At 34.3% G+C, this 27,419-nt stretch overlaps 2 protein-coding genes across 4 annotated transcripts in view; one reads left to right on the forward strand and one right to left on the reverse strand.

Moving 5' to 3' along the window:
• TRMT1L (tRNA methyltransferase 1 like) overlaps positions 1–27,419 on the reverse strand; it is a 38,192-nt gene that overhangs the window by 6,274 nt on the left and 4,499 nt on the right. For all 3 annotated transcript variants that reach the window (XM_061160933.1, XM_061160932.1, XM_061160931.1), the window contains 12 exons: positions 26,611–26,721; positions 24,806–24,919; positions 21,583–21,647; positions 19,867–19,996; positions 18,315–18,438; positions 17,750–17,829; positions 13,193–13,442; positions 12,579–12,791; positions 11,034–11,224; positions 3,877–3,955; positions 1,755–1,921; positions 1,056–1,115 (listed from right to left, as the gene is read on the reverse strand). In XM_061160933.1, the coding sequence (XP_061016916.1) occupies positions 1,056–1,115; positions 1,755–1,921; positions 3,877–3,955; positions 11,034–11,224; positions 12,579–12,791; positions 13,193–13,442; positions 17,750–17,829; positions 18,315–18,438; positions 19,867–19,996; positions 21,583–21,647; positions 24,806–24,919; positions 26,611–26,721 (1,584 nt within the window). The remainder of the gene's footprint in view (positions 1–1,055; positions 1,116–1,754; positions 1,922–3,876; positions 3,956–11,033; positions 11,225–12,578; positions 12,792–13,192; positions 13,443–17,749; positions 17,830–18,314; positions 18,439–19,866; positions 19,997–21,582; positions 21,648–24,805; positions 24,920–26,610; positions 26,722–27,419) is intronic.
• SWT1 (SWT1 RNA endoribonuclease homolog) overlaps positions 27,061–27,419 on the forward strand; it is a 99,222-nt gene continuing 98,863 nt past the window's right edge. The window contains exon 1 of the mRNA XM_061160929.1: positions 27,061–27,207. The gene's annotated coding sequence lies outside the window, so the exon portion shown is untranslated. The remainder of the gene's footprint in view (positions 27,208–27,419) is intronic.

Raw genomic sequence — 27,419 nt, forward strand, 5'->3', positions numbered from 1 at the left:
TAGTTTAGGACAATCATAATTTTAGAGCTATAAAAGAACCCATAGAGATTAGTCTAATTCCCTTAATTTATACATGAGAAAGGCTCAGAGATTTCAAATATCTTCAAAACTTAGTTTTTACCTTATTCTAAAAAGGTTTTATGACAAGTCAAAGGTTTTATGACAAGCCTGGCTGAGGTTATGTAACAAAATGACACAAACATGTAAATCCATGGCTGATTCATGTCAATGTATGGCAAAAACCACTACAATATTGTAAAGTAATTAGCCTCCACTAATAAAAATAAATGAAAATAAAAGTAATGATACTCTGAAATTTAATGTATTTTACAGTATACTGGAATGCCTTTCTCTTCCCTCCAACAGAGAAATTAAGGAGAATAAATCATTTTTAAATGATTTGAATCCTAACAAATTAACTGAAGATGCTAAATGAATATGACTGTTGGGAACAGTATGTAGTTATTAAAACCATAAGCTATTAGCAGGAGTTGAAATTTTCTTCTCTTTGAAGATCAACACTAAAATGTTGAGCAACTAATACAAAATTACAGCTTGTAACTATAGTCCTTGGTTCTTTCAATCTCAACATTGTTTTTGCCCCGTATACAAAAACAGATTTAGAATCTAATGTTGCCTTCTAAAGACCTTAGACATTAAGCATCGCCATAACAAATCTTAACATTCTTTGATATGAATTTACAATGCCTAATACAAGTATATTTTAAAGTATGTACACATCTCAAATTATAAGAAAAGCTATGTAATAAAATTCTTATGGCCAGAGTATAGGGTCTTCTGGTAAAGAAATTTCTTTGAACATCTTGTATAGCTCTTGCAAGGGGATCACCATATACCAGAGATGCGAACAAAGTACATGTTAATAGAAGTTTTGAACTATGCAAATGCCAAATAAGGTTTACTGTAATTTGGTTGCTGGTATAAGAAGATGAAAATGAATTTTGAAGTAGGCTACCAAAGCAATCTCTTCTCTTCCAATTATCCTGCTATATGCTCTTTTACACAGATGCATTCATACACACACACACACATACCTTGTGCACTGTAATTATCTGTTGTATCATCTGTAGTTTTAATAAATACACCACATTCTTCTAAAATTAGAACAAATGGAAACAAAATATTTTATAGGATGATATTAAGCAACAATTTGAAGTTTACATCAAAGCTTACTAAATCTATGCACTGCTTTTATGACTATATGAGATTCTGTGACCAACACAGGTTCCAGGAATTCATTTTTTGACCCTCTAAGACACCTAACAGGCCCATCCTTCTATCAGTTGCCAGATAAAACTACAAAAGCCTGTTTATACTAAAGAGAAAACAAAGGAAAAATACTTAACTTTCCTGAGTGGTAAGTGTAAACCTAGCTTCCATGTCTCAATGGATATTACAAAATTTGGCCACACTGTTCTCAGAATAACCTACAGTTTCTCTTTCCAGAAAGCAGATACAGGGCAGTAAAATCAGAACAGACTTTTAGTTCTTTCAATCTACTAAAGTTTAAAAAATACATCTATAAAACAAAATCATTCCTTTCAGGCCCCTAATATAAACTTCAAGACAATGCAATTAAAAAAAAGCTAACTGGATTACTGATGAGACTCATTACAGAGAATTTACTTAAAGCATACTACTTAAAGTGCTTTTAATTAAAACATCAAATATAAAGATGGAGTATTTTTGATAAACAATTTGTAACATAGTAAATTAGTGTTCAGTTAAGTCACCTTGCTTGTTGAGATTTGAAGGTGCATGAACTGAAAACTGACTTTGAGGAGTACACTCTGACTCAAAGATTAATGTCTTTATTAGGGTCTGAATGTCATCTAAACCATGGTGAAAAGATTCAGATAGCATTCTTTTGAGGAATCCAGTATTGAAAAGGGAACTTGACCTGAAAAAAGAATACAGAATTAGATTCAAGAAGTGTTTTCTTTAATAAGTCTTCATAATTAAACCACCACCAAGATAATTTGCCCATTTTATCATGTCAGTTCTCTAAGCTAGTGGGATTAGTAAAGGAAATTTTATTCACAGTAGGTCAACTTATTGAGCCCTCACAAGGTATACAGTCCTGTCGTACATAGAGGTGTAAAATATAGTGAAGTATAAAATTCACTGTTTACCCTATGAAAGCCTATAAATGTAGACAGAATCTAGAATGGGACACACAATAATGCAGAGGTTTTCACAATGCATATTCCTATCAGTAACAGTAATCCTTAGTTCCAGGGCATATATGGTGGGGCACGGTGACAACCATAAGAATTACATGTGCTGGTGGTGATGCAGTTAAAAAGTGGCCCAGGGCTTAGTCTGATATGTTTCCCATTTAATTTGAGAATCACAAGTATAATGGACAGAATATGAATTCCAGGTCAGACAAACCTTTCCACCACTTATTAGCTATGTAATCTTGAGTAACTACTATTTTGAGTCTCACATTCCTTATCATAATATGGAAAATAAAACATCTCACAGACTTATGGGAATTAAATGAGATAATACACCTACAATCCCCAGTACAAGGTATATCCTCAAGGAACAGTAGCTGTTATTACTAGGGTTAGCAAATATATATGAAAGGATATGTGATTTTAAGTGTCAAAAGAGTGACCAATGTTTAAGATTTACTAAAAGACAATTCAAAGATTATTTTGGATTTAAGCACTAAGGAGTGACACTTCAAAAAGGATGCAGAATTTGAACTAGAGGAAGGGAAAGGAGAAGAGACTCTGGATGAGCTTAAAGACATGAACAATGGCTTTAAGTGAGAAAACCTTAAGTTCTTTGTTTAGAACTCGGTCTTGAAGGTCAAAAAAAAAAAAAAAGAAATGAGTTCTGGCTCTCTGTGTGCGACTAACTAAATCCTGAGGGATCAGTTTCATCCAACACTTAAATACACTGTGCCATCATTTTCTCATCTGGTAAAATAAGGGAGGAGGTGGGCTAGGAGATCTTTCTGGATCTAGCTGTTACTCTTAACTGTTACTCTTAACTTTCCCAGTTCCAAGAGTGAGTAGGGTCAACATACTGCTGGTGATTGAGAGTACTAGAAGGTAAGGCTGGCCAGGTCATTCTTAATCTAAAAGTATTTACCTGAAGATAAAATAATGGGCATCAGCACAAATATGTTTACTATTAAGTTAATTTTTAGACTTAGTAATGACTAACCCTTGGCCTTATAAAGTAGCGAGGCTGAAGTTTGCAATGATTCTTATTACAATGCTATTAGCAATCTCAAATTTCTCCAAGAATCTCTAGTAACAAACAGCTTATGGGAAGGATTGAGAGTAAAAGCAATTCAACTTTCAAACATGAAAAACACAATAACTAGTTACCAAGGATGCAAAAAGCACACACAACGTTAAATATTTGCAGCTGTGTCACATATAAACAAACAGCTTTACCTAATACAAAAGCAGACATTTACTTTAACATGCCATTCTTCCTTAAAACTAATTCCTCAAAGAACTTTTACATTAGTTGACTGGTCTATAAAAAGTTATAGTGATCATTTTAAGATCATACCCTAGTTCTATAATTATCAGCTGAAAAAAGCCTCATCCTTACTATGCAGGAATGAATTATTTAGTTTGCAGATTAGTTTGGCTTCTCTTTGATCTGACTGCATCTTAGCTCTGTCACAAACTTGGAAGAATAATGGTATAGAAAAATGTGCAAAGAAAACACCTCAGGTTCATCGGGGAAAAGAATTGTATTTATTTACCTATATTTTTTAAAATATTGAACCTAAATTTCTTTGTCTTCTACCACAGTAATCAAAAGTCAGCAATCAGATCAACACATGCATAAACTCTGAATACATTACTATGCTTAGGCACATACCACAGAGGTCCAAGTTCGATTGCTGTCTTTCCAGGCATGCTTCCATGACAATTACAGGGTAGCTGTCTATATGGGTTTTCTGTGAAAAGGTAATAAAAAGAAATCAAAGGAGAAATGACAATGTAAACAGTAGTAATTGTTATATAAACAATAATTTGCAGCTACAATATACTGAGGATCTACTATGTGCCAGGTATCATGCATTCATATGCATTAAAAAAAATTTAATCCTTAAAACTCTCTGAAGCAGGTATTAAGATCTCAGTTATGTAGATCAGATGATTAAAGCTTAAGAAAGATACAGAAATCCATGTCAAAATTAGAGGCATAGTTTTTAGTCACTATACTACCTGAAATAATTTCAGAAGAAAGCCTTATAAATTTCACAAGCTATCCATATTTTAAAATCAACTGATTGGGGTATAATTTACATACAGTAAAATGTATACATTTTATGTGAAAAGGTTGATGAGCTTTAACAAATGTACATACCCATATAACCAACATTCATCAAAATAAAGACATTTCCCATAAGTTAATTCTTCTGTAATTGGGATGAGAAAATGAATTACTCTATTCCCTAGGCTTGATGCATATTCAGTCCCAGACATGTAGGCTAGAAGAAACTAATTCTGTTTAAAGAGCAATGAGGGCTCTGATGTAATCATAAGGTGACTAGGGAGGTACAAGACCTATTCTCAGTTTCCAAAATGGCACGATATTCTACCATGGACTTTCCTGTTCACTTAAGACTCAGAATAGTCATTTTAAATCAGATTTTCTCCAACTGAGTTCCCCCAGGCCATTTCTGGGTTGATCATTCACTTTCTTGGAATGGCCTGATCTGATCAATGGGTCCTAGATAAATCCAGAACTCAGGATTATGGTAGTAGGGGCATGGGTCTAGAGCCTCTTGCTATCTGATATCACTCTGTGATTCAATGCAATTAAGTGGCATAATTCACAGCTGTATCTATACTTAACGGCCTCCTTCTTTGTTTGCTCCTAGGTCTACCTTTCAGCCTTAAAAGAAGGTGTGGTTATCATTGACCTTAGCTTTGTTGAGAATGATGCTCCGCAAATGTTATACAAACACATTCAAGACATCTTCCCTGAAACCATTAAATAATTAAATTATATGTACTACAGGCAGAATTACCCAAAGTAGGGTGATTTATATTTATGGTTCTGTCAGTTGTACCAACTTACCACAGGCAGCACACAAATATTTTTCAGTTTATTTCCTGATGTATTTTGCAAAATGATCCCATCATATAAACCTATGTCTCTTTTGAAGACCCTTGCCTAGGATTTCTTAGTGCCTGATGAGCATCAGCATCTTCAGGGATCAGGGTTATCATTTCAAGTTACGGAGTAGAAAAAAATGATGGTGTGAAGAAAGAAAGAACTACTATTTCTATGTCATTGGTAAATAAGCCACGAAGGTAATTCCAGATGAGGAATTCAAACTATTTAGAGACTTTAAATGAAATGGACTGAACACATACTTGAATCTCTTCTGTTTCTTAAAGCATTATTAAGATGAGAACAAAGGAATAAAATTCAAACCCCAAAGATAAATAAAATGTGAGACGAGACAGCAAGATGATGAGAAATGTCAGTAAAATTTTAGAAATGGGAAGCAGATACACAAGGAGATAATGGATTTAGCAGGTCAGAAAAAGCTAACGCCCGAGCCTGAAATAGGTAGCCAGGCTACCAATAAACAGCAAGCCCACTGGCATTGTGGGACCTGAAAAGGCTTGAGAATTCAAAGTACTGACTGTCTCTGAAGATGGAAATAGGGTGGTAATGCAAAACAAAAAAAAAAACAAAAAAACAGACTTCATTTTAAAATTTTAAGACTTGTAGATCTTCTCTAAGATCAACAGTTAGGCTTCTGTGTCTTCTCCATCCAAAAGAGGAAGTTAATCTTGGGTCAGGCTGAACCACAGAGGATCTGGAACCAGGGGCACTAGTCACAGTTAAGAGTGAGGAGATACATGAAAAGAAAGGGACTAAGTAAAAGTCTGCACAAATGCCAAGACCTTCCAGTCTCCTTCCCCAACATGGTTCCTAGAAAGTTGATAAAAGACTGCAAGATTCCTCTGCAGAAGTACATACCAATCCAGGAGAAGAGACACATACAGAGTGAGTGACTATCTTTTGGGAGTTCTTGTAGTAAAAAGGCAGGCTGCCTTCTCAATACAGTAAAACCTATCAGTTTATAAGCCCTGCCCCAAGAACTTCAACATAACTGTCAGCATGGAAAACTACTAGACATTTGCGATATACTATGACAAGAACAGAATTGCAAACCAGAAACAGTTAGGAAAGAATAACTAAAACAACAAAATAATAGCAACAATATAAAAATAAGCAAAATGAAAAACCTATCCTCCCCTAAATATAAAATATACCCAACTATATCAATAGTATAACAGAGGTAAGATTAGATTTCACATCTCTGAGACAAGAATAGGATACTATTAAAAGGGGAACAATAAAAATATGAAATAACTCTTGGAAATGAACAAAGTATGACAAATTTAAGCAGGAAAGTTGGAAAATAAAACTCAAGGAAATTTATAAAGAACTAACTGCTAAAGAAATAAATAGAGATGTAAAAAAAATTAGAGGATTAATCAAGAAGATCCATCATATAACTAAAATTGAGTTCTGGGAAGAGAGAAATAATTTGAGAGAAAAAATTATCAAAGAGAAAATAGAAAAAATTTATCAGAACTGAAGAACTCAAGTTTAAGGGCTCACAGACTGCAGCACAATGAATTAAAAACGATGAATTCATAAACATCCTGAAGTTATTTTAGAATAGTGGGTTAAGAAGAGATATTTTAAGAGCACTCAGAGGAAAAAACATAAAGGACTATTCATAAGAACAGCAGCAGACTTGTCAATATTGAAGGCTAAAAGACAAAGGAATAACATCTTAAACATTCTGAAGAAGAACAACTTCTAACCTAGACTTCTATACTTGCCCATGCAATCCTTTTAAGGAAATCCTTCTAAGGGAAAAAGTGTAGCTTCAAAAGGAGAAAGTAAAGAAGGAAAGGTGAAAAATACGTAAGATTTAAGATATAGGAAGTACATCACAAGGAGAAAGCCAAAGAAAATCTCCATTATGAGTCTAAAAAGACCTAGGGCAACAGCTTTTCAAACCACCCAGACTAGAGGAGGAGGACTATCTCCAGCAGAATTAAATGAAACCCAAAGGTTATTTGTTTTTAACCAAAATCACAGGAGCACTGAAACTGTATTATGGATTGTGAAAAGTATATACACACCCAAAAGGTGACAAATATATAGTAACAATTAACTTGAGTAATTGAACAGTAAAAAAGTTATTACAGCAGTGTAACTGGTTCATCTCTGTGGAGCAGCCTTCTAAGAAAGGCAGCAATGATCCCTGTATCCTGGTATTCATGCCCTTCTATAATCTCCACCTCTTGCACGCGAGATCACTGGATCTGGAGACTCATTTCTAGTGACTAGAATACAGCAATATTCTCTTTTTCTCTCTCCCTTTCTCTCTCTGGTTCTTTCCGATGAAGTGAGCTGCTATTCTGTGAGGAGGACTACTTGACAAGGAGCTGAGAACACCTCTTAGCAGCCAACAAGCGCTCAGGTCTGCAGTCTAACAACCTACATCCAGGTCATAACCATGTGAATGAGCTTGTGAACAGGTCCTTCCCCCAGTCAGGCCTTGATGATCGCAGCCCTAGCCAACACCTTGACGGCAGCCTTGTGAGCGAGCCTTAGCTAGTGGACCCAGCTGAGCTATGCCCAGATTCTTGACTCAAGAGAAACTGAGAAAATAAACGCTGTTTTAAGTCACTAAGTTTTGAGGTAATTTGTTACACACAGATAGATAACTAATACAACTTGTAAACAATGTTTTTATATTTATAAAAATATGAACACTGAATATTGATTAAGCCAACACTGGAGAGGAGAAGTACATGCATGTGACTGAGCTGGTCTGAGATGCTGAATAGTCGTCTTCATGAAAGGAAGTTATAGGCAATATAGCTTAGAAATAGGGAAGATACCAAACATTAAAGACTTTAAACATTAGCAGAGACAGCTGTGAGATTTTTATTAATAGCTGGTTACTTTAGGGAGTGGGGCATATATCATTACTTTATTAACAAAATGCAGAACTATTTGACTTTTTAAATTATATACTACAAATTGATAAACATAAAAAATTCTAAGTGATCTGACTTTTTGGAAAGAAACACTCATTTATACTCTGTAAGTCCTATATGATTATAAACAATGCAGAAAACAATTCATATTGCTTAATAGTAATTTATTAAGTCAAAAATCCTTTAAAATGTTTGATTAAAAAAACACTCTAGTGACAAATTCCATATAATACCAGTTATATGTGGAATCTAAAATATGGCACAAATGACCCTATCTACAAAACAGAAACAGACTCACAGATATCGAGACTTGTGGCAGGAGAGGGATGAATTGGAAGTTTGGGTTAGTAGATGTAAACTATTACATTTAGAATGGACAGAAAACAAGGTCCTACTGTTTAGCACAAGGACCTATATCAAGCCTCCTGGGACAAACCACAATGGAAAAGAATATGAAGAAAAGTGTATATACATGTATAACTGAGCCACTTTGCTGTACAACAGAAATTAACAGTGTAAATCAAATATTCTTCAATTTTAAAACAATTTAAAAAACCCACTGTAGTAACAGTCCAAAATTAGAAAGCAACATGAAGGACTCCTAAAGGAGAAGGAAAGATGTTAAGTTTTTACAGATTCAGGATCAAATTTGAGCAGAGTATATCTGAGTTCAGTTACTTACTGATATTGTAAAACACTCATGGTGAGATAGGAAAGGATAAAAATCTCTATGTAAGAAAGAACTGGTTCATAATTTTAAAGGTAGGAATACCATCAGTAACACTGGGGTTCAAGGTGAAAAGAAACACTGAGTTGTTTTTTTTTTAATTGAGGTGAAACTCACATTAGTGATATCCTTTTAAACACTGATGATAAGATGTGTATTATTTCTTACATAAAAAAAATTAAATTAGGAAAAAATAGATAAGAAACCACTGTACCATTTATCTAGGAGGACCAAAACTTTCACAAGTTTCATCAAAGATATTTATGAAATTCATATTTTAAAAAGCCAGAGTGGATTCTATAACCTTTCTGACTCTGTTGCATTTAAACCAAGGTTAGGATGGTGGACTGGGCATTTAGAGTTGGCTTCTCTTATTCTAAATCTTTAGAAATGACAGAAAAATATATTTTTGTGAATAATTCCTAAATATTGCTATCAAATAAGAAGATACATCATCATATGTTCCAATCATTCAGTACTTGCTGAAAGCTTATAAGCTGAGAGAGTACTACTGGAAAAAAACACACTGAAGGGAATAGATATTAAAGGCAGAAATAGCCTAGGGGCTATATGAACCTAAAAAGCAAAGATGAATGCTACTAGAGTAGCTCTAGGACAACTGTTAAAGGGATTGGTTAGAAAACTGTACTTGAAACAGCTGATTACACAACTCCTTTAATCCATGATTAGCAGGTTACAGAAGATATCTGTATCCAGTTTGAAGTGATAAAGGTTTAGGTTGGAGAAGAAAATAGTGCCCCAAATTTGATTTAAAAAAAAAAAAAAAAACAGTTACCTCTGGCCCTAAGAAGCTCTGAATTCCAAAGAGGATAAACACAAAGAGACCCACTCAGACATATTATAACCAAACTGCTGAAAGCTGCAAAAAGAATCCTGAAAACACTAAGTATCAAGTACAAGGGAAAAACAATACAACTAATGGCTAACTTTTAACCAGAAATAATAGAAGCCAGAAGGCACTGTAATGATACAGTCAAAGTGCTGACTGGGTAAATAAATGATAGGCATCTCAGCTTCATGCACAAATCAGAAAGCACCAGAGAGAACTCAAACAAAGGATTATGACAGGATGCCCTCCATTCCTACCATCAATTTACACTGTAGCAGAAGTACCTGGACAGAAGAACAGCATAGTGGGTTCTTAGGAAGCTTCAAAACCACATCTCCTCCTCAATTCCATGTGGTCAAGATAAACTACCAACTGGTTTATTTATTTATTTTTCATTAAGCAAAAAAAGGATCCAATAACGGAACACTCTGAAAATAGAGCTCTGAGAAGTGACTGCCTTAACAGATATTAAACAACACTAAAAGGAGTAGAAGTGAATGAACGCATGAACATACAACCACTGGGCAGAACAGAAAATCTAAAAACAAATTCAAATCCAGGTGGGTTTTTAGTATAAGATAGATATGGTATTCTCAAATAAGTGCACAAGAGGTGACCTAGTCAACAAAACATAACCTTCTCTGAATAATTTAGGATTGGAACGCTTTTTCCAACTACAGACAAAATGCAGAATCCATTAATCGTCTGATTAACTTTACAACAGAAACAATGAAAATGTCTGCATGAAAGAATAAAAAAAGATGCAAACACAAGTGACAAAATGAGAAAAAATATTTCTAACTATCGTATCATACCACGAGGGTTAAATTCTACTATATAAAGAGTTCTTAAAAATCCGCATTTCAAAAATGCTAAGAAGCTAACAGAAAACAACGGGCAATTGTTTCTATGTCCCAGAAAAGCAAAACAGAAACAGCGTGATGAGGGCACATGCCACATCTTTTTCCCTTGATTCCCCAGGCCTGGCATATAGTAGAGGCTCAATAAATATTTACTGGATGAGTTTTATAACTGATGGTTTTTATATTCAGTCAGAAACATGACCATTATTTTTATAAAATTAATGATTTGAAACATCCTAAAGAAAGAAGTAATCGCACTTAATGTTCCTAAAATTAGTGACAGTGGAAACTAAGTTATTTCTAGACATTTCAACAGAAGGCATGGCTAGAGAGCATAAATTATAATGAGTAAATGACTTTAATGAACTCACACGAATGTCTTGTCTGTTGATGAAAGGAAATCCAGTATAGGAAATAAAGTTAGCACTGTAATCTTTAAAATCAAAGGACAACAATATGTATAAATTAGGGATGTGATAAAGGCTTATTCATTGGAGGCTTACACATAAATTCAACACAATATTCAGTCAAAAGAAACTTGCATTTACCTTCTACCATATTACCATCTTTCTGAAAAATTCTCTCTTCACACCACTGACAATGGATTAGGTATTGAATCTTCTTGGCTGTTTCATCTGCAGAAGTTGGCCCCCTCAAAACTCTCACAACAACCAACACAAAATGTTCCAAAGCCACTGCAAACAGTACTTCTATGCCTTTGTTACATCGGGCTGCAGCTCTGGAAAAAAATTTTTATGTTATTTTGGGAGCTTATCATTTTCCTTTGTTTGGCATTATATCGACCATATCAACTTGGACAGTCATACACTACGGAAGGGTTATGGGAAAATAAGAAAAATTTAACTCTTAGTAGCAGTGGTTTTAAAAGATATAAAAAAAGTGGCTATAAAAGATATATACTATAACTTTTACACAAACTGAAACACAAGAAATTATAGGATGCTTGGCAGGCTTTTAGTAATTACACATTTTCCTTTATGATATCTTTTCAATATTCTTTGGCTTCTAATGTCACCTTTGTTTCTTGTCATCACAACCATCTTTCTTTCTTTTTACCTACTTTTTTTTTTAATAAAAGCTTGTTCCAAACAATGCATGCTTACTGAGTACTAAATATGCAGGGAAGTATGCTAGCTGCTGAAGAGCTAGTAAAAAATGAATAAGCAAAGTCCCTGCCATTACTACAATTATATACTTTTGTATTAAATTCTACTTGATACACCATTTATGTACTCAGTTTTCCCTCTACAGTTGTACACTAACTTAGTCTGTATGTACTGCTTTGAATTTGCTATTACATTATAAACATTTTAAAGTATGTACAGTAGTAGGTCCTTGGCATGTACCAAGTGAACATCAGAGGTTTTAGTTATTTAGGAATAATCCCAAAGGTCTACGAAGTCTAATAATCTGTATTTTTGCTGAGGTAAGAATTTTCAATCTAAATGCTGTGAAACTGGTGCTGGGGTTAATGACAGAGTTAGCTGTAATGATCTGTAATCTTAAAATTCATTGAGATTATATTATTACTATTCCTCTAGCATAACTTTATGCATAAAATGGGTGCTCAAAAGTCTTCCTTTCTTCAATTGTTTAGGAAGTCTGATGAGAAACAGAACTTTTTGTTTTACAAGTGAGATCATTTCACACAATCAAATTTATAAGCCATCATTTCTTTCAAACTACATAAAGAAGATAAGATGAAATAGACATTAAATAATGATAATTTCTAAACCTAAGATCAATTTTTGCTTTCCTTTTTTGTGGTGCTATCACCCTATATCTACCCTATGTTTGTTGAAACAAAATGATTTGAAATTAACTTTCATTTTTTCTTTCTACTTTATTTAAATAACATTTTAAAGTGGAGAGTAAACGTTTTTAGACACAAGCTTTTAAATAAAATTCTAACATACAACGTAAGATTTCAAAAGAAAATCAAGATCACATATACAAAATACAGAATCTGTATTTTGTGCATATTTTGAAGAATGAAATAAGCACTTCTTGCAGTATTCTTTCTTTCTATCATACACTCAGACATACAAAGGACACTGTTGGCCATTTGGTACCTTGCCACTGCAGCTACAACAATTCTTGCAGCTAGCTCCTTGTAATATTCAGTTCGGACAATATTACAGCCGTAGTGACGCCGGGCAACGTGTTGTGCCTTGGCATATAAAGAACTGATATCTGTAGAAGTCACTGATACTATGCCAAGGTTTCTTATATTTCTGAATGCAGAATCAAGATAGTTTACAGATGTTCCAAAAGGATCTAGGTGTCTAAAATCAGAAACAATATGGACATATTTAAAATCATACTAGTATCCAAAATCATACCATTGCCATATTTCTAATGATAAAGTTCCATGGATTCAAAAGTACTTCATAAATCTATTTTAAAAACATAATTATGTTTTTAAAGTAAGCAATGAAAGGATCATATGATATCTCAGACACATGAGAGTAAAACATGCTTAGAGAAAAGCTGTCATCCCCAGGCATTTTACTTCAAATGCTATAAAATGCTCTTAGGCATTCCTTAAGCCAATGCCAAAATATTGTATTAATTTAAATAAATAAACAATAACAAACTATCTTAATTTTTAACAGCCCCCTCTCTACCCTGCCTCCCTTAAAATCCAAATCAGTTTAGAAAGTGACAGAAAAAATTTTTCACTTACATGAAATCAAAAGATCTCAAATGCATTAGTACATTGGCATCCATTTTGGTCACCTTAATATTACCAAGGTTTTCCTCTCCTTCTTCCAGAATATTGTCCCTTTCTTCCTTTTCCTTACTGTCCACAACCACTTTCAATTTGTTTAAATGGCAGTTCTCCTGAATCAACGTCACAGAGTTTTCATTCAAATCATTAATTGTAACCTTGACTGCATTTCCGAGATGTTTTGCCCATTGTAATCCCATTATCCCTTAGGAGAAATTGGGAGAAAAATGGGTTTTTAAATTACGAAGAGTAAAAACAGTATAATAAAAATAAAGAATATAATTTTGTAAATAACAGAAATAAATGTTTCAAAATCTTAGTATTTTCAAAAGTAATTCTTATTCTACTTTCTCACCAAAATGCCTCTTAAGAAGATTTACCACAAGAAAATGTATCCTGCAGATTTCCATTAAGTTATTAAAAAAACTGTTCTATAATCCATGTTAAAATAAAATACCTATGTATGTTCTTTTTTGGGGGTTTAATAGGATTTTTTTTCCTTTCTTCTTACAATGGAATACTTTTTTTTTCAAACAAAATCTTACAGAGAAATCCAATATACAATATGAGTAACAGTGGGGTTACTCTACTTGAAAGGAAGATGGGAAGCTGGAATTCATCCTGCTGAAGCTTTAATACACCAAAATATGAAAACAATGTTCCTGGACCAATGCTTTTCAAATACTGCACGACAGCATCACTGTGAGTGAAAAACAACTTTGTATGTGTAAGCAAATGATCAACAGCAATTGAAACCAAGAGGGCCCTCTCACAGGTTTTCTATCCCTATTGGATTTGAGTCATAAGGGACATTCACTGCAAAATGGGAGATGGTGACACAAGCCTAGCCAATATGGAGTAGAAAACCCCCGATTTACTGAAGTATTGACCACCTCCATACATATGCCTCATTAATGTAAAAAATTAACACCTATTATGTGCCATTGTCTTTACATTTATTTTCTTATTCTTAAGATAAGCTGGTGAAATAAGTTATAATATCTACATTTTAGAGAAGGGAAAACAAGCAAAATGACTGCTATGAGTTTTATTTAAGTTTACAAAGGCACATTAAAAAGGAGGGGTGAAAAGATCTTCCTAAACAATAATTTTAATGTTTCAGGTAAAAAAAGAGGATTAGTTCATTGCAGTATTATTTATAAGAGCCAAGACACGGGCACAAACGAAGTACACATCGATGGATGAATGAATAAAGAACATGGGGTATATATACACCCAACAGAATACCATTCAGCCATAAACAGAAGGCACTCTTGCCACTTCAGACAACACAGATGGACCTTGAAAGTATTGCACTAAGTGAAATAAGTCAGAGAAAGACAAATACTGTATGATTTAAATTATACATGGAATCTAAAAAAAAAAACAACCCAAATCACAGAAATGGAGATCATATTTGAGGCTGCCAGAGGAGGAGACTAGAGGCATGGGAGAATTGAGTGAATGTAGTCAAAGGGGACAAACTTGCCGTTATAACAGAAATATGTTCTGGGGATAAAATGTACTGCAGGGAAATTATTGTTAATAATACTATTTATTTGAAACTCACTAAGTGAGCAGATCTCATCAAAAAGGGGAAAACATCTATAACTATGTGAAGAGATGGATTTAAACTTTTTTGATCATTTTACAATACATGCATATAGCTAATCATTATGTTGTATACCTAAAACATATGCAATGTTATACATGTTGATTATATCTCAACAAAACTAGAGGGGGGAAAAAAGAAAATAAAATGACTCCACTGTTACGAAATATACATAGTATCCAGTGTAGGTATGCTGCTGCATGTTAAGGCACTTCAGTCATGTCTGACTCCATGAGACCCTGTGGACTGTAGCCCACCAGGCTCCTCTGTCCACAGGATTTTCCAGGCAAGAATACTGGAGTGAGTTCAAAGCTCTCCTCCAAGGGATCTTCCTGACCCAGGAATTGAACCTGCATCTCTTATATCTCTTGCACTGGCAGGTGGGTTCTCTACCACTAAAACCACCTGGGATAGACATTTAATAAATGTTACTGAATGTAAAACACAAGGGTGGGGGAAGATTGTGTGAGGGAAAATGGTGGGAAATAAATCTGGAAAAGTAGATTGTGATCAGATTATGGAGGATATTAAATTGCAATCTGAGAAGCTGAACGCTAGGCAATTAAGATGCATGACTTTTCTGACTGAAGAGTAACATTATCAATTCAGTGTTTCAGAGGAAAAGCTGTTTGGCAACAGCATGCAAGACAGATTAGACAGATGTAACTGCTAAAAATCACTCTATTGGTGGATATGGAATGAAAAACAGTATGAGTCAAAATATAAATGAAAAATTAGAACAGATCCATAGTGGATTGTGTGGAGATAGTGGTGGGAAAAGGAGTAATAAAAAAATGATTCATATTTAAAATCTGACCGACTCAGAGGATGTGATCACCTTAAAATCGTTACTTCATCACTTTTACCATTTCTACACTGACACATTACTAATGATGATGATAGTAGTAGTTGTAATAATACAATGATGATGATACTGAATACTTTTATTATATTTGCTATATACCAGATACTGTTCTAATTTCTTTACATGTATTAATTTCCTTAATCTTTACATTATTTTAAGGTAGGTACCCTCTTTTGGATAGATAAGCAAATTAAAGCATAATTTCCTGTGGTTAGACAGCTGGCACGTTATAAAGCTGGGGTTTGAATGCAGTCAGTCTGACTCCACCGTCCATGCTTCCAACCACTACTTCTCTCTGAGGTGAGGAACTTAAGCAGAGCTAAGTCACACTTTCATCCTATTGGTACAAACTTCCCAAGAATACACTCCTATAACTTTTAAGAAGAAAAACTTGGATAGGGTACAAGTGGCTTTTTAGAAATTTTCTACATTTTCCAATCTTTTCTATACTGTTATGTCCTTTTGGGAAAAATGTTCTCAGTCTTTAAAATTTCACCATAATATCTCATTGCCTAATACGTAGGCAATGTTTATTGCGTCACACACACACACACACACCAACCAAACACCAAGTGCTTACTGACTGCTGCAAACAAGTATTCTTGCAAAAAAAAAAAAAAATCCTGTCTGAATTTGACCAAACCTGAACATCCAACTACCAGTTTACAGAAATAGAGGAATATGTTTTATGAACCATGATGATACGAACAGCAAAAATCTAGACTGTGGGAAACTCTACAGGACAAATGACCTCTTATATCAACAAATAATTATCACACATACACACAAAATGATGAAAAGGAATATAGATTAAAAAGAGACTTCAGACCTATCAAACAACTGAAATATATAGTCTTTGGATTCTGACTTAAATTTCTTAAAAATTATGAAATAATTAGGTCTATCAAAACATTTGATGATATTAAAGAATTATTTTTAATTTTTTAGGTGTGATATGGTATATGGGTTTTAATTTTGAAAAGTCCTTATCTTTTATAGGCTTCCCTCATAGCTCAGTTGGTAAACAATCTGACTGCAATGCAGGAGACCCCAGTTTGATTCCTGGGTTAGGAAGATCTGCTGGAGAAGGGATAGGTTACCCACTCCAGTATTCTTGGGTTTCCCTTGTGGCTCAGCTGGTAAAGAATCTGCCTGCAATGTGGGAGACCTGGGTTCTACCCCTGGGTTGGGAAGATCCCCTGGAAAAGAGAATGGCTACCCACTCTAGTATTCTGGCCTGTAGAATCCCATGGACTCAGTCCATGGGCTCACAAAGAGTTGGACACGACTGAGTGACTTTCACTTCACTATCTTACAGATCCCATGGAAATATTTACAGATGAAATGACGTATCTGTTATTTACAGATATGCTTCAAAATAAAGGGGACAGAGTACAGGGCAATGAGGGAAAGTGCACAGGAATACAGATATAAGACTGAGTGATGGATATAAAGGAATTCACTTATTATACACTCTAGTTTTGTATATACTTGAAAATTTTCCACAATAAAAAATTTGCCTTGCATTTTTTATATAAAAATACTTTGCTTGATGTGATATCCATATACATTTCCTAAGAAAATATATTGTACAGCAAGTCCAGCAAGTATGTACAAACTTCCAATTATAAGATAAATAAGTACTAGGGATGAAATGTACAACATGATGATTAAATATAGGTAACACTTGTATAGAGGAAAGTAGAGGATAAATTCTAAGAGTTCTCATCACAAGGAGAAACTTTTTTTCTTCTTATGTATCTATATGAGATGATGGATGTTAGCTGAACCTATTGTATATGTAAACCAAACCATCATGCTCTACATCTTAATTAAACTTGTACACCCATACAGTAATGTATGCCAATTCTTTCTCAATAAAACTGGAAAAAAAAAATCTCTTCAGGTTCACATGATAAAAACAAACCCTTAGTTCTCAAAATGGCTAAACAACAACAAGGAAAACATAAAGGGAAAGAAAAGATACTGTACAGATTTGATAAAATGAGGTTCCAAAAAAAGCTTTATCACTTACCAGTTGCTCCAAAGGCATCTAGACATTCCAAAGGTTTTCGCTCCTTAGCCAGAGCAGCCAGTGTACAGAATATCAGCTGCCTAGAAGGATAATAATCTGAAATAATTTTACTGTACCATGGTTTCATCATCGAGGATTTTATTTTAAGAACAGTGAGAAAGTGTTCCTATTTACTGTGCAAACTACTTTGAAAAGAGACCTAATAACATACTCCTTACTTAAGAGTACAAGAACTAAAAACCTGTGAAGTTAAACTATTAGTCAAATTGGGTTCTCTTAACAAGTATTTACTTTGAACAATGATTTTATAAATAAAACTTGCCACAGGCCCATCAGTCTGTTCCTTTAATTTTATATAAAGTTAGACCTACTTTACTTCAAGAAAAAAACTGGTTTGGCAGAAAAATAAAACAATCATTCTGAGAAAATGCTAAAATAAATGATTTTCATTCTATATCTACTTTTAAATTTCAATATACTAGAACAAAAAGATTAAGAGAAGGTACATTTGTAATGAATTGAAGCACTTGAGGCATTCCATAACCCTTTTTTAAATTTATCTTACCGATTCAGTTTCATTTTGGGATTAAAATAAGAATCTGTTTTCTGAGGTACAGAATAGTTAGGACAAACTTGTACATCTGTGTCTGCCTCTTTCAAAATTTCTTTAGGTGGTTTAGCAGCAGAAGCTAAAATTAAAAAAAAAAAAAGAAAGATTTCCAGTGAAATAGAAAATGATTATAAATATCAAGAACAACATAAAAAATAACCTTCCTTTATAAGAGTTTCATGATAATGAAATCAGTTGAGTAGATGTCAAAAAAATCACCCAAAATTGATCTAATAGCACTGTCTATGGAAAAGAGCAGCATTCCGCTTTAAGTATTTGGTGAACTAAAGTTTATCAGCTTAAAATTTTAACTGTCTAGCACATCAATGTATCTGTATACCTAATTAAGGACAATTACCCTAAGATTGTGCCAAATCCTAAAATAACCTTTATTCATCAAACACTACATTGTGTTTATAGAGGCTGGTTACTAAACACATATTTTATTATGGTTTAAATGTTAGAAAATTAACCTGTGTGGTTACGTTCCATTAGCTAGCATGGATGACTAAGAGTCACTCTATTTCCTGAACATGCTTGACTTCAGAATATTTTTGTGATTTTAAATCACAAATAATATGCCAACAGCTATAAGCTAATATACAAAACCAATTATTCTACTTTCAATATACAATATAATCATTCTCCTATAAACTCAAATGAAATATTGATATATTTGTATGAATATATTTTAATTATTTAAGAAAAGAGATATAATAATATGTGGAGGGGAATAATTGAGATTATTTATGTTTGGATTTCTTGATCAAATTATAATCAGAATGTTAACTAAATGAGAACCATATTTCTCTTTCTACAATGCCACATAAAAGTAATCTTTCAAAAAAAAAAAAGTAATCTTTCCTACTGTTATGTTACATTATCTTTCTATAGTCACCCAGGTGTCAAGTCACATATCTCACAAGATTAGCCTTTCTCAAACCAGGTTCTGTGAGAAAATTAAGCCCTTCAAATAATTATTTCACTACTTTTTTCAATACTTAAAAGAATGGTCCAGAGTACCATTCTAGATGTATTCATTACATATAATGGATGCCTTAGGGCAGAAGGGCTTAATTCTTGAGAGGGAACTGCCTCAGTATAACAAGCTACTAATAACTTGATATCACTCAGGACTATAAATAGTCTTTATGTATCACTCTACCTCCTTTTTCCAGTGTTTTTCAACAGCAAGCATAACACAGTTACTGGTACAGAAGCCATCAGTAATAAAATCCTATTATCCTTCATTAAGATATCTACATTTACTGGGCATTAGCTGCTTTTTTCTACTCATGTATCAAATACATCTGTTAAATTGAGAACAGTTTATACTGTTTATACTCTTGGGAGTCTCACAGAAAGAAAACAACACCGGATGGATTAGCAGTTAACTAAATGATTTGGTTAACTCACAGTATTCTATCTGTCTGATGTCTAAAAATAATAATTAGACCACTGTTTAAGGATTTACTTATTAACATGTTAATGAGATTGCTCAACTTACCAGCAATATACCTGGATTTAGTCTCTCCTTTGTTCATATGGCGCCTGACATGTCCTAGCATATCTGTCCTTCTGGTGATTGTTGCTGAACAAATGATACAATGATAATGGGCGCCCATTTTACTGGATATCTATCAAACAGAGTATTTAATTTAAATACATAAAAAAGTTACTAAGACAATGAAATAAAAGTCTATTTAAGGTTGTGAATTTAAGTATGTTAGAAGATAGGATTCATTTTGCCATGTGACTCTGAAAGGATCTTTATTTCCTTACCTATATTACATCTGCTTTTTAATGTTACTTTACAACAGGTCACAAGTTTAATTTTTTAGTTTTTTCCCACTCATTCTAATCAACAATAACTGTATTCTTACCTTCTATTAGCAACACTTGTAAGTGGTATGATACTAGCAGCAGTGTGTTGGCAGACATTTAACTGTCTCTCCAACAAAATAAGTCCCTCATTTGTAGTGTCTGCAGGTCTGTGATCTAAACACTCTACCACGGCCAATGTCAAGCTCCAACTGTGACATTTCAAGCTACCCATGTGACATCACTGAATGTGAATTAGGGAAGAGATGTGATATCACAGCAGAGAACACTGCCGCTATGCAGATACAGTATATACATATATAAATGACGCCAAGAGCACAGAGGTAGTAAAATAACTGGGAAGCAGTGAGTCATGAGTATTCATTACTTTTGTTTTTAATATAATTTATTTACTTGTAAGTTCACATATTTTAATTTTTGATGATGGCCACATTTAACAACCGGCTCTCCAGATTTCTGGAAATCTGAGCTAGTGCTAGCACACTCCTAAGTGTTAGAGACATATTAAAAAGTCTGTTTTTCCAAGTAAAACGTTCTCACTTTTTAGTTCCTTATGTAGTTAAGCACAAGAAGACTTCCAATAGCTCTTTCCTGCTTCTGATGCCTTCTTACTCTTAACTCGCAATCACAGGGCAAGGACAGAACAGTCAAGAACATTCCACAATTTATGGCATTGTGGTTATCATACTCAAAATAGCTTAGATAGGGTTAATGGACCAAGCATTATCCTGACAAAGTATACTTAAGAAATGTTTTTCTCCCCCAATACTTTACTTTTTTTGTGTGGCCTGAAAGGAAAATTTACTAATAATGATTTATTAAGCTAATACGCGTTCAGGATAGTGTCACCATAAAATATTTTATAATTTGAATTCCCCAAAGGTTAAATGTATCCTAATACAAACACATGTACTTTTTAAAGTTATTGAGATTTCAGAAGTGTCTTCATTCTGTCCTTTGACAAATTAAGAGGAAGACCATAGGGAGGATGAGTATGAATCAACACATATTAAGACACTTACTAAACCACAGAAATTAAAAGCTCTTATTCCATGACCAAAATTTACTCTGAAAGAAAAGAAGTGCTTTCTACTTAAATTCTCCATTTCAAAATTAGTATGTGGGTTAATTTTCCTTTTGAACATATGATAGCAGGTGATCTGACTAAAATTAAAAACTATAAAATGAAAAGTTCAATACAGCAACAATTTTCATACATTTCTTATTTTTCCTACTACGGTAATCTGAAAACCCTTGAAAACAAAATCTTAAAAGTAAATCTCATTGCTGAATATACTCATTTTAGTCTTAAAGCAAGTAAAAATCGTACTTCCTTTAGAGATAGCTAAATCTAAAAATAACAAATCTAACATGTGATTACCTGTTCTCCAATAATGTTTGGTTTCACTGGTCGACAAGGTAAGTGACAGATGCACATCCGGTAACCTAGAATGAAGAATTGCTGCTTGTCTTATCACTGCTCATCAAAAACTCAATTATTATTAAAATTACTACCAAATTTTATAAAAATAATGGGGATTATTCTTATATTTGTAATGTCATAATTTATCTGAACGAGACCGCCTTGGTTTTATACACTTGTTATATATGACACAGTATAAAAACATACACAAGAGATCTAGGTTCAGAATCTGATTCTTCCAAAAACATCTGTTATCTTGGATTAGTTATGTAGCTTCTTTGGGACTCAGTTTTATCGTCTACTTTTTGCCATCTTGACTTTTTCTCAGGTTCATCTTTTTGCCTTATGCTGCGTTTACTATTACACAGCCTCTTCATCAATGATACGGCACTTAGTTCTCTTCGCGTCCTTCCTATGTAATCTTTACAGATCCTCTTCCCTCCTCTCTCATACTCTAAAATGGTAGATTTTCTGTATGATGGATCTGCTACATAAATTTTTCTCACTTCCTGACTAACTTGAATGCCTTTCATGATTCCAACTATCTCCCCTATGAGAAGGAATCCCAAATTATCAACTCTATTATCAACTCATTCCTGAGGGCCAGATCTCTACTTCCAATTGCCTACTCAAGACATGTGACTGGTTATTTCAAAACCTATTGTCAAGGACTTCCCTGCTGATGCAAAGGATAAGAATCTGCCTGCCAATGTAAGGGAAACGGGTTCAATCCCTGGTCCAGTAAGATTTCACATGCTGTGGAGCAACTAAGTCTGTGCACCACAATTTCTTAGCCTGAGCTCTAGAGCCCAGGTGCCCCAACTCCTGAAACCCATATGCTTCTAGACCCTGGGCTCCACAACAAGAGAAGCCATGGAACGGCAATAAGAAGCCCACACTTTGCAACAAAGAGTAGCCCTGAGCACAGCAATGAAGACCCAGTATAACCAAAAAATACTAAAAAACAAAACAAAACCTATTGTCAAGGACTAAACTTTTCACTTGACACTTAGACCAGCTTTCTTTTTTCACTTTTTTAATGAATATTAAAGCCTTCCAGTTGCTCCTAACTCAAAAATTGTAAACCTATCTCTAACTTCCTTCTTCTCATACTTGTAGTTCAGTTCACTTTACATCCAATCATTTTTCTTAGCTATATGTGTTAAGGTGTCTCAGGACTCAGACCTTGGACCATTTCCTTTTCTACCTATATGTACTTTTAAGGTCATTCCATCCAGACTTTCAGCTTTAAATACCATCTATATTCTGACAACTCCCAAATATGTATCTCTAGCCCAAACCTTTCCAGGTTTATGTGCCCTCCAGGCTACCTCCACTAGATGCATCTAAACATCTCTATGGCTAAATCTGAAGACTGTTCTTCTTTCCCACGTCTAAAGCAGTCTTCTCCAGCTAGGTAAAGCATTCTTATTTTGTCCTTTATCTCATTTCTATTCCTTCAGCAGATCTTATTCAAAATATTTGCCAACTACTTTGAAGCCTGTTCACAAAGACAAAAATGATCATATTCCCCATCTACCAGATCACCATCACATGAAAGAATGCAACAACCTAAAGAACATGACAGTAAAGAAATACCATGAACCATCAAACAGAAGAGAATAACTTGGAGGAGAGACCAAAGATTAAACAATGGCTTAAATAAAGCAATTACTTAATTACCTTTGTAATTAAAATGAGATCTTTTTTGTTAAGAAGTCAATACATTCTTATAAATAATTAAACATAAGATAGTATGGCTTCTGAATTAGTCTCTAATTCACTCTTTCTCTAAGTAATTAGTGATAAACTTTTATCAATACTATAACACTAAGAAAATAGTTCTGATCTAGTTCTGGCTTCTTTTTGGGGTATCTTATAATGACTGTTTCATTCAGTCTGGTTGAAACTCCAGATAACCACATTTCACAGTAAGTATACTTGCATAATCATATACAAATTTAAGTATATACATGTTTAGGGTTTTTTTGGGGGGAGGGGAGTATTTTCATTTTTATCATATATATTGCTATTTCCATAGTTTACCATGAAAATCCTTCCAAGCAAGCCGGTATAGATCTAAAACACTCTTCTCAATGGCCGCATAATATTTCATGGTCTGTACCATAATTTATTCAATCATCTTTGATTTTATTTCCAAGATTTTGTTTCTAAGCACATGCTGCAATGAACATTCTTGTACATCTTTGTCTATTGCTTCCTTTACTCTTAGCAGAGGGAGTGCCTGGTGGAAAAATATTTTAAATTTTTTAAATGTTGCCAAATTTCTTTCTAAAAAAAGGCTGTAATATATCATCCATTGGAGAAGGAAATGGCAACCCACTCCAGTATTCTTGCCTGGGAAATCCCATGGACCAAGGAGCCTGGTGGGCTACAGTCCACGGGGTCGCAAAGAGTCGGACATGACAGAGTAACTAAACACATATAATCCATAATTCACTACCTCAGAATCTAACAATAAATCACTCTCCCTAGGCAGTCTTTTAACTTGGTAAAATTGTGTTTTTTGTCCTTCAACTTCATTCATTTCTTCACTTGAATCCTCTTGTTAAACTACTCCCTCAAATTGTGCCATTTCTGTCACTGTTGTAACTGTTTTTCCCCTCATTTCCATTTATCCAGAGTAGAGAAAGGCTCTGATTTTGATTTTGAATATTTATCTTTTATATCACCATTATTCCAAAAACTCTCATTAACTCTGTTTAAGTCAGCAGCAGGGAAAAAAAGAGATGTTATCTTCTCTTTTCCAATATTCATACCAGTTATTTTCTTGTTTTATTACATTTATTATACCTTCAAAACTATTACTGGAGTTAATCATAGTTAATAAAAACTGTAGTTGCTCTAATAAAAAAAGGAAAAGTAAAACTTATGAAAACATGGTTCAGTAAGTAATGTGGACCTTCAGGACCAAGCCAAGTACCCAGCACAGAACAGATGCTTAATAACTGTTTTTCAAACTAAACTACAGGTGTCATAAATATCTACTGCCTAGAGAACTATGTGGTCTTTTATTAATAAATACATTAAAAGAGGGGCATTAAATCCTTCATAATTTTAAACTGAAGATACTTGATTATGTTGTCAGTAAAATTCCAAAACTAGTACCAAATCCTGAATTTCATTTACATCACTTTTTAGTAAACACAAAAATACAAACCTTCAAATTCCACGGAGACTTTCCAGTGTAAATTCTGAAGGTGACGATGAAGCTTATGACTATTACAAGCTCTGAATTTCTCCTTGGGGCACAGTGGACAAGCCTGTTTGTTTCCTGTTAATGAAAAAAGAACCAATAAAGCAGAGAATATACCAGCTATTCATGCTTAAATTTGGCTACAAAAGAAGTTAACAGGGGACCCTTTCTCACCCTTGCCTCTCAAAACACATACATACATGCATACACACACATACACACACACCCCTTAGATAACATCTTTCTTAACATTTATTAAAGTGAAGTCATTCTTGCCTCAGCAGGTACTTAACAGTAATTGTTTTAGGACATGGTCAGTGACTGATTTTTACCCCAAAACTCTCCTCTCTGTGTAGAGCTGATATCTCTGTTGCTACTGGGTATGGAGAGGATGAGGAAATGATAAACTACATGACATCCCCCCAGGCAAAATGCCTTCCAGAAAGAATGTCATTCTGCACTTTGGGCAGGGGAAAAGGCAGTTGTCACACTTGCAGAGGGATAGGAGCTAGACAGACAAAAGTATCAGCTCTGGTATTCTACTTTAGCAGCAACAAAAACGGTTAACATGTGGAATTAGAAAAATGAAAAGAAGGAAGGGGTAGATTGGATGAGATATTGTTGCTATTCTGAGACTGGAGTCAGGATTACAACCTCTGTATCCTATTACAGTGGCTTTGGGCTTCCCTGGTGGCTTAGACGGTGAAGAATCACCTGCAATGTGGGAGATGTGGGTTTGATCACTGGGTCGGGAAGATTCCCTGGAGGAGGGCCTGGCAACCCATTCCAGTATTCTAGCCTAGAGAATCCCATGGACAGAGGAGCCTGGCAGGCTCCAGTCCATGGGATCACAAAAAGTCGTACATGACTGACTAAGCACACGGCACACATCCTATTACTGAATTTGTTAATTCTTCCTTCTTTATTAACATATTCTTAAAAAGATTATGGATCATCAAAATAGAAGTTTCATTTAATTAGAAATGTAATGTATCTAATAAAAACTTTAATAGTACTAAAAAAAAAATCTCAAATCCAGGTTTAAATCAATAAAATATACAGAAACAGTAACTCAATTTTTAAAAAAAATTTTTGACTATGCCAGGGTGTTTTTGTTTTGATCATCCTGTGTGGCATGCGGGATCTTAGTTCCCTGACCAGGAATCCAACCCATGCCCCCCTGCATTAGAAACATGAAGTCTTAGCCACTGGACTACCAGGGAAGTCCCAATAACTCAATTTTTAATCCAGCAAGTATCTTTCACATATAGCACACTGCAAGTATAAGCACAATTTTTAAAATATAGTCTCTACTTCAAAAAACCATGAGGAGATCTTGAGGATGGAATCCAAGCACTAAGGATGGTAAAGTAGAATGACAGGAGCTCAGGGCACTAACAACATCGTGAAACTGTACCAGCTCTACTTTGCCAGTCTTGAGATTTCTTTCTTATGAGAGAATAAAAGCCTCCATACGATTTTTTGGATTTCTGTTACTCATAGTAAAATGTTAATTCCTATCAAAGCCCTTATATATCCATGAGACTGTAATTTCCTTGAGGGGCTGTGAAATAACTTATCTCACAGTGCCCTTACATATAGAAGGGTACCATTTCCTAAGTTAAAAAACATTATCTTACTTCTGCCCTAGTTTGGTGGAAATAAACAAGCTCATGCTTACCAAAATTTTCATGAGTAGAAAGGTGACAAATCATTAGAAACTGACCAAAAAAACCAAAAAACCAGAAACCCTCTAAAGACGGAAATACCTGCATCAAGATTATCTGAGTTCAGTGAATTGGCAGAGTCACAATCCCCTTCAGTTACGAAAGCTAACTTCTCTAAATCAGCAAGCTGCCTTTGAATTGAGATGTGTCTCCCTGAAAGGAAAGTTTAAGAGTTAGAAAATTATGCTTTAACAATACGTATTCCATCTTCAGTTTCATTTTATCACATCACACAGAATTTTACACTTTCATTTCCTATAGCACTGTGCCTTAGTACCTAGGCAGAAAACTCAGTTTATAAAATGACAAGTGTGTCTCAGAAGTCAAAGAGTTACCACTGTATAACCTCACAGCTTTCAAATTTTATCTTATTATTCAATATAGTGTTACAGAAAATGTTTCTAGTCTGTACAAAACACTGAAGCCAGGTTTCCTGTTTTCAAAGAATTTTCAATCGGGTGAGAGATAAACACGTTAACTACTAACAGTAATACAAGGCAAGATGAATGAACACTTAGGGGTAAAGGCAAATATGATGTGGGTATACAGAGGAAGGAATAACTCATTCCAACAAGTGCCTCTAAGAAGCCTTCACTGAAGCGGCGTTTGATCAAGACTTAAGATATAAACAGATTTTCAGTAAGTAGAGATTTGGTGTCTGGCCTTATAAACTGAAATAACCTTATAACTGAAATAAACAGGCATGTGGTGTAAAAATATACAGCCACTTCTCTACCACTCCTGGCTGGAAAGTAGTATGTTTGGGGGATAGGGCTGGTGGAAAGATAATGAAGCCAAAATGTAGCACAGATCATGGGAGGCATAAATTGTATATAAGTTAGTTTGGACTA

This window comes from Dama dama, chromosome 14, assembly GCF_033118175.1.
Source record: "Dama dama isolate Ldn47 chromosome 14, ASM3311817v1, whole genome shotgun sequence".
In the NCBI taxonomy this organism is placed as follows: domain Eukaryota; kingdom Metazoa; phylum Chordata; class Mammalia; order Artiodactyla; family Cervidae; genus Dama; species Dama dama.